The sequence below is a fragment of the Octopus bimaculoides genome, chromosome 10 (genome assembly GCF_001194135.2).
Source record: "Octopus bimaculoides isolate UCB-OBI-ISO-001 chromosome 10, ASM119413v2, whole genome shotgun sequence".
In the NCBI taxonomy this organism is placed as follows: domain Eukaryota; kingdom Metazoa; phylum Mollusca; class Cephalopoda; order Octopoda; family Octopodidae; genus Octopus; species Octopus bimaculoides.
The window spans coordinates 52,386,493-52,393,886 of record NC_068990.1 but is presented as its reverse complement, the minus strand read 5'-3'; the positions used below and the strand labels follow the sequence as shown (position 1 = coordinate 52,393,886).

The following is a 7,394-nucleotide window of genomic DNA, read 5'->3' as shown; positions in this document are numbered from 1 at the left end:
GTTGTTCTGTTTAATATATACATAGATTATGCCTCCAAAGAAGAGAGTTTGCTGGGGAAAGACAGCAACCGGTTTAAAATGACAGCCACAGACTGCAGCAATTCACCACATTCCAGTAGCTACTTTGAACATAATGCAAAATGGTGCATCAACACCTTCTGCCCAATCTGATAGAATTCTGATAAAACTGTTTAGCAACAGATCGCCAGGAATTGCTTCATCACAAATTGCCATCCTAGCTCCTGTGAAAAGGGATTACCCTGCTATGTATAATCAGGGCAGCGCAAAAAGTTGTTTTGCACAAGCATTTCTATAGCCAATTACACCGATGAAATTTACGTATGCTTAATAATTTTACGCAAAACAGCCTTCAGACTTTCCCTATTAATTTCATCGTCTTTTGAATTATGAACATATTTACATCATAAGGGTTTTTTCATTGTAAGGCTTTCTTTTTTAGTTGATTTTCAGCTAGCAAGACTTTTCGTAGATGGCATAATAAGTCACACCCGGACAAGGTCGGGTTATACTGCTAGTATATATATATATAATAGCATGCATATCTTCGATGCATCTTGATCGATAGTACCCCTAGGAGTGGTTAGGTCTAGATCGGGATTAGTCACTGCTTTTCAGAGGCTCCTGAGCCCCTTTTTGCTAGGTTAGCTTAGGCTTAGTTGTGATCTGAACATAACCTCTTCTGATACAGAGGATCGGGAGCCCTTTTGGGCATTCTATTTTCCTTGCTGGAAGGGCTCCCAACCCATGGGCCAAGGGGGTTTAGATGATGGGGGTGGTGGTTTCAAAAGGGCCAGCATGTGCAACCTGATCATTTCTGCCGGTCAAACTCCCAACCTATGCATTCTTGTCGTGGCACTGATTCTGCAGAACTGAGTTGGGTGTGAAAACCAACTTTAGAGTATAAATATAGGTTTTTTGAATCAGCAATGTTATGTTCAGTTACGTCTTATTTGGGGTGAAAAATCAATAGACTAATTCCTTATGCAGTTTTCCATTCAATCAGGATGAAAATCAATAAACCGATTCCTAAAAGGATTTCTCACTAAAATTGGCTACACCCCATTTTCAAGCATAACTTTCTTTTACCAATTTTGATGTATTTAGTTCAAACTTGATGCTGGTGTTGCTTAGGACTCATGGGATTTTTGAATGCTTTAAGTTCTCCAAAAAAAAAAAAAAAATACAATTGATGAGTGGAAAAATCAATAAGCCAATTCCTTATGGGATTTCCCAATCAAATTGTCTGCAACCCAACTTCAGCCAAACGTTTACCAATTTCAACGGATTTCGCTCAAATGTGACATCGGTGTTACTTAGTTTGGTTTGAAACAAAGCGCTTTATTAGCTTAATAGTCCTTACTTAATCCTTGGCAACGCCAGGCTATACTGCTAGTGTAGGAAAAGAGATAATCTGTTACTGAAGCAATAGGCTGAACAGCAAGAAGATGCTATAAGATCTGTTGCCAGATGGACAGAGTTAGGATTTGAGATGCACAAGTGTAGTTCTCAGTAGGAACAGCTGAAGTTCATGAACTGTTCATATGACCTGTTAGATATTAGATGGTTCATTTTACTTGGGAGACCTATTTGGTAGCGGGTGAGGTTATAATTAGTGTTATGACTAGAATATGGGTACACTAAGTTGAAAGAGCTGTTGGCTATAGTGATTCATACTCTATACAAAAGGCAGACATGTAATGATATGCAAGGTAATTTATTCAAATGAAATAGCCTACGTTGTTGTTTTAAGGGGAGTGGCATGAATTTTGAGAATAGCAACACTTGGTGTCAATCATCTCTCAGGATAACTAAGAGAAAGGAGTGGTCAGCTATTCAGTTTCAGCTGATTCTCTTGCATTTTAGTGAGTAGAGATGTGCTGAGATAAGAGGAAGGGATGGAGTTAGGGTGGGGTTAGCTCAGTACATTGTTTCATGCTTTCCATGCTGGTATGGGTTAGACAAGTTATAGTTCAAGTTACTGCTTTCTTAGCTGTATCAGGGACTGCCTGTCTCTTAACTTTTAGCATGGTTTCTATGGTTAGATTCTCTTCCAAATGCCATCTCCATTTCAGTTTATGTTGGAAAAGATAACAACACACTGCCTTGACCGTGGCAAAATTAAGGCACTCTCTCTCTCTGCTACATGTAGTGGCTGAGCAAGAAACCCAGAGCAAGAGAGTTATAAAGAAGAAATAATGATGAGGTAGGGGGCAGTGATAAAGAACCTGAGAATTATAAGGAAAGTAATAGCAGAAGACAATAAGTAGCTCTTTGTTGATTAGGATATTGAATAGAAACACTACAGGAGAGGTAAAGTGGGGAGGTGGTGGATTGTAACAAAGGCAATAGAAGTGAGTAATGGTAAGAGTGATAAGACAGGATAATCTGAGAACAAGAGAGAATGATGACTTCTAATAAAGAAACGTGCCACATCTATTTTGTCATACATTTGCACAGGTCTTGTCTAGTGCTGTATCTCATCACTTGTCATGATTCTTGAAAATCCCTTTGTAGAGTTCAGCTTATTAAGATGAGTTTCTCGCTCACAAAGTGGCGTGCACCTGTATGTGAGTAGTTGCTCTCATTCACAAAACTGGCATTATTATTATAAAAAATCCAAGGTTAACTGGTTATTTTGTTTATTAGTTTACTCTGCTGTAATTGTATTTCTCACTATATTGGTCTTAGTTTCATGATTCTGTGATGTTATGAAACTCTTACACAATATCATTGAACTGTTTTTACTATAACATAGATATATCTGCTAGAATGTACTGACTGAATATTTAGTTATTTTGAACTGGTGTTTTCATTGACCCATTATTATATTTTGACAAGAAATGGTTGCTCTAAGTTGTGAGATGTCCTCTATTGCAGGGTGAGTGGAAAGAGTCTGGAAAGAAAAAGAAACGCACCAATACTGCTGCTGCCTCCACTCCCAAGTCAGAACCTGTCTCCAATCATATTTCTGAAAACAGATCAGAGATTCGGGAACGTAGTAAAGATTGTGAACATCGCACAGCTGACAGAGCTGAGTTTGGACATAGGCGTGCACGACGCACTGGACCTGTTGCACCAAGACATGCACGTTCCAGAGGAAGAGACAGAAGTGACTTCCGAGAAAACAAAGAAAATGAAGATGAAAGTAATGAAGATGGTGGCAGAGAACGTAACTTTGGAAGAGGTCGAGGAAGAGGTAAATATTTATTTTGGAACTATCAACATAGCTTGAAGTATCTTTTAGAACAGAGTTTGAAGAAAGTGTTGTTTGTGTGTGCATGTACACATGCGTCGCTTATAGATGACTTTCAAATAACTTCATTATTATTTACTAAAGCAGATACTTCTAAAATTAAATCATTTATTTTCTCAGTCTTTCCTCTCCTTCCCTCATCTTCATACGTTTCTTCATTAGACTGAACTATGTAAAAAGAAATTAACATTTGTGATGCATTCCTACTTTAGAGCAAAACTTTTTATGACAGCTCTATTAGTCAGATATTGTGTGATTTTTAAAGTGATTAATATTGTGAGTAGGTCACACTAAGTGAGTTGTTTTCACATGATGGCTGGAGATACTTTCAATGGAGAATTTTTTAATGAATTTTCCATGGAATTGATTTCAGTGTTTGCCATCATGGATTTGGCAGTGTGTGGCATATATTTAGAATGGTAATTTGCTTGAGTATAAAGAGGTCTCCAGGAAGGAATCCAACTCTCAAGTAGTGTCACATAATGTTGGTGATTATAGCCAACATGAACATAATAAATTGATGGGTAAATATTTGAATACTGGCAGTCTTTTCTGGGGATGTTCATAAACATTGACTGACTTTACTCAAGGTGACAGTACACTAAAATGTGATTGGAGTTTTGTAACTCTGTAATTTTTAAGTTTTAATGTCTAGAACCAGAAAACCAGCTAAGTCATCACCATCATCATTTAACATCCATTTTCTGTGCTGTCATGGTTTGGTTGGTTTGACAGGAACAGACAAGTCAGAAGACTTGCATCAAGCTCTGCTGTCTGTTTTAGCCCGGTTTCTATGGCTGGATACTCTTCCTAACAAGAACCACTTTACAGTGTGTACTGGATGCTTTTTACATGGCACCAGCAGCAGTGCGATCACAAAATAATTTGCAGGAAAAAACTCAAAAGGGAGGGTATTAAAGGGCAGAAAGGTGTCTTGTATTAGAAGAGAGACATGGCATCTTCATATGGATAAGAGAGAGGTGGGGGAGAGAACAATGGTGAATCTGTAACAGGTGAGAGCAGTTACAGGCTGATGTATTATAATGGAGTGGACTGGGGAATGGAGAGGGTTGGTGGGTTCATAAGATTTCAAAAGGAGAAGTGGGAGCTAGAGGCAGCAGGGATTTAACAGGCATATTGTGTTCAGGTAAGTAGTTGGACACATGAGGAAGAATGGAGGGGAAGTGGGAAACAGCAGTGGTGAGCATGGTGGGTTGTGAGAGAGGTAGGGTCACATGGACATGGATTTTGCTTTGAGGGTGGGTCTTCTGAAGCACAGCATATTACCAGTTGTCTTCGTCAGTTGTCATCTGTGAGGATCAATATCTGAAGATCATTTGTCACCACTTCATCACACACCTTCTTGGGTCTTCCTCTTCCAGAGCTTCCTTCCACATTTAGAGAGGAATACTTTATGCAGCTGTCCTCATCCACACACATCATATGACCATCAAATATAAACTGTTTCAGTTTGCAACTTTGTGTTATACATGTACAAGTAATTTGTCTGTTTGGAATTAGGTAGCATTTTTTTCTATTATTATATATTCTAATTGTATATTTTCTTCAAAGTCTGCTTGTAATTGATTCTTCATTTGTTTGGTGACATATTTTATCTGTTTATTTTAACATGTGGTGAATATTGTTAGACCTGTTGATTTTACCATAGGGAAGATAGTTTTCCCATTACCAATGATATTTTTGTGATGTGAATCCTGTATCTTCTATCAGACAAATTGGAGCAAATATATTGTGCTTTGTTAAGGAGTAAATCAAATGACATATCTGATATAAAGTTGGAGACTATGACCATGATTCTAATAGCTTTCACTCATAAGTACAATGTTTGTTTTCTTCAGTAAATTAATGACCTGTTATTTAAATTATATTTGACAGAAGACCTGATTGGATTACAAGCTCTTCTATTTTGTAGTGGTGCTTGTCTATTTATTCTGAATTTTAATATGCTGTGGATTGGTGAAGGTTATTGATGAAATGGACTATGCATGTGATCAGCATAACTAGATATTTTTAACGTCACATCAACTCTGATGGTCCTAGCTACTTTCACTATTTTCTTATATCTCTTTTTACTGTTTCATTAGTTCTATTAGAAAGATCTTTAGCAGGAACACTTGTACTATTTCCATATTTCTTTCTTCTACATCAGTGTCCTTTTTCTAACAGTTTTAAAAATCCAGAACACTGTTTTTTTAATCCTTTTCTCATTTCTGATATTGCTCTATGGTTAGTCTTTTAGTTTTTATAGTTCTGTGTATTGTACCATTATGCCAACATGTTACCTTTTGCTTCATTGACACTTTGCTCCATCCACAGATCTGGTCTGTGACTTGCAGCAGGTTTCCTTTTCATTATAAGCATCACCTAGTATCTCTCTGAACTTCCATAAGTTTCAGGTCATTAAACTCATCTATCTCAAGGACATGAAGCTCTATTAGTTTTGAAGATTGGATTAACCCTTTAGTATTCAGATTACTTTGTCAAATGTAATGCTTTTTTATTCACATTGTTTTGAATTAATTATGCATCATCTTGTAGCTTTGAGATTTTGATAAGGTAGCTATTAATTTTTAGAATGATGTTATGTTGGTGTGAGAGGCTAGATCTGGACAGTGTGAACATAAAACAGAATATTTTGGCCGGATATGGCTAGTATAAATGCTGAAGGGTTAAAGCATAAACTAGATGTTGCATGTGGGAAAGGATCATCATCTTCATTTAGCATTTGTCTTCCATGCTTGCAGGATTGGATAATCCAACAGGATCCAACTAGTCAAAGGACTGCAGCATGCTCCAATGTCTACTTCCTAAAATTACATTTATAATGTAGGCCAGAGTAAATGGATGAAAGTGTCAGTATACATTATTATTTTAATTTTAAAAAAATAACAAAGGAAAGAACATCAGGTATGTTCTGTCATACATCTTTATGGGAGAAAATCTCCACATTGTACATGTACAGTCCTATTAAGTCTTTTGAGTGAGAAATTCAGTTCTTGAAAGAAACTTTGCTCTGTTTCAGTTGCAAAACCTCTCAATAACATTTGTATCTATAGGATCAATATGATACATGTGCAAATCTCTTCTGTTCTGCCTTACCACTAGTCAAGTATACTTATTGCCTAGTTGTTCATCTAGTCATTTGATAATGCTTCCTCCTATTGCCTTCCTGCCAGGTTTTCCAAGCCTGTCTCTTAACCTTTATAGCATGATCAGCCATGTCATTCTACCACTACATCACCTTCAGTTTGTGTTTGCTAGATTGGTGTTAGGAGGGCATCCAGCCATAGAAACCAAGCCAAAACAGACTATGGAACCTGGTGCAGCCCCTGGCCTTGCTAATTCCTGTCAAGCCATCCAACCCATGTGAGCATGGAAAGCAAACATTAAATGTCCATGATTATGATGATAGATGATGAGGTAGTTGGTTGGTTTCTTAAAGTGTGTTGCATATCGTTAGATCAATTGCATCACAAAACTCTAGGAACTTTACCCCCTTCTCATTTCTCAAGGCATAACCATAGCCTCTATGTTTGTTGTGGAAGCCATCATCATGTTGGGCAACATGTCCAATGAAGTCACTGTCAGTGATTCAGGTAGTCTGTAGAAGTGTCTCAGAGACATGGCCCTTCTTTTCTTCTGCCTGTGGGGTGTATGTGAAGATAAAATTCACTGTGTTATACTTAGCAAAGGGGTAAAGTAAGAAAGCTTTCCAGTATAAGTGGTAGGTGCATTGCACCTTTGCAATGCATGACCAGTGAGAGAAAGTAATCAAAGCAAGCTCCCAAAGATTCATGATAGAGGGGTAATATATTAAAGAGAACAATTTAAGGCAAGAAGTAAAAGAAACATGGTAAAGGACTGACTTAACACATTTGAATACAAAGTACTGAGTGAATGAACGTGGTAAAATTAATGAGGGTGGAGGAAACAGAAAAGGATACTTATCTTAATATGTTTTTACTTGTATTGACTTTCAAGTTTATTGATTCCATTTCTTTTTACTTGGTTGAGAAAATTCAAGAGTCCCTAAAATTCACTGCTTTGACTCTGACTATAAACACACACACACACACATATATATATATATATATATATA

At 37.2% G+C, this 7,394-nt stretch overlaps 1 protein-coding gene across 1 annotated transcript in view; it reads left to right on the top strand.

The window, feature by feature from the left end:
- Nucleotides 1-7,394, top strand: part of LOC106880480 (ubiquitin-associated protein 2) — a 33,486-nt gene that overhangs the window by 19,372 nt on the left and 6,720 nt on the right. Inside the window, exon 4 of the mRNA XM_014930425.2 lies at nt 2,899-3,217. Coding sequence (XP_014785911.1) covers nt 2,899-3,217 — 319 coding nt within the window. The remainder of the gene's footprint in view (nt 1-2,898; nt 3,218-7,394) is intronic.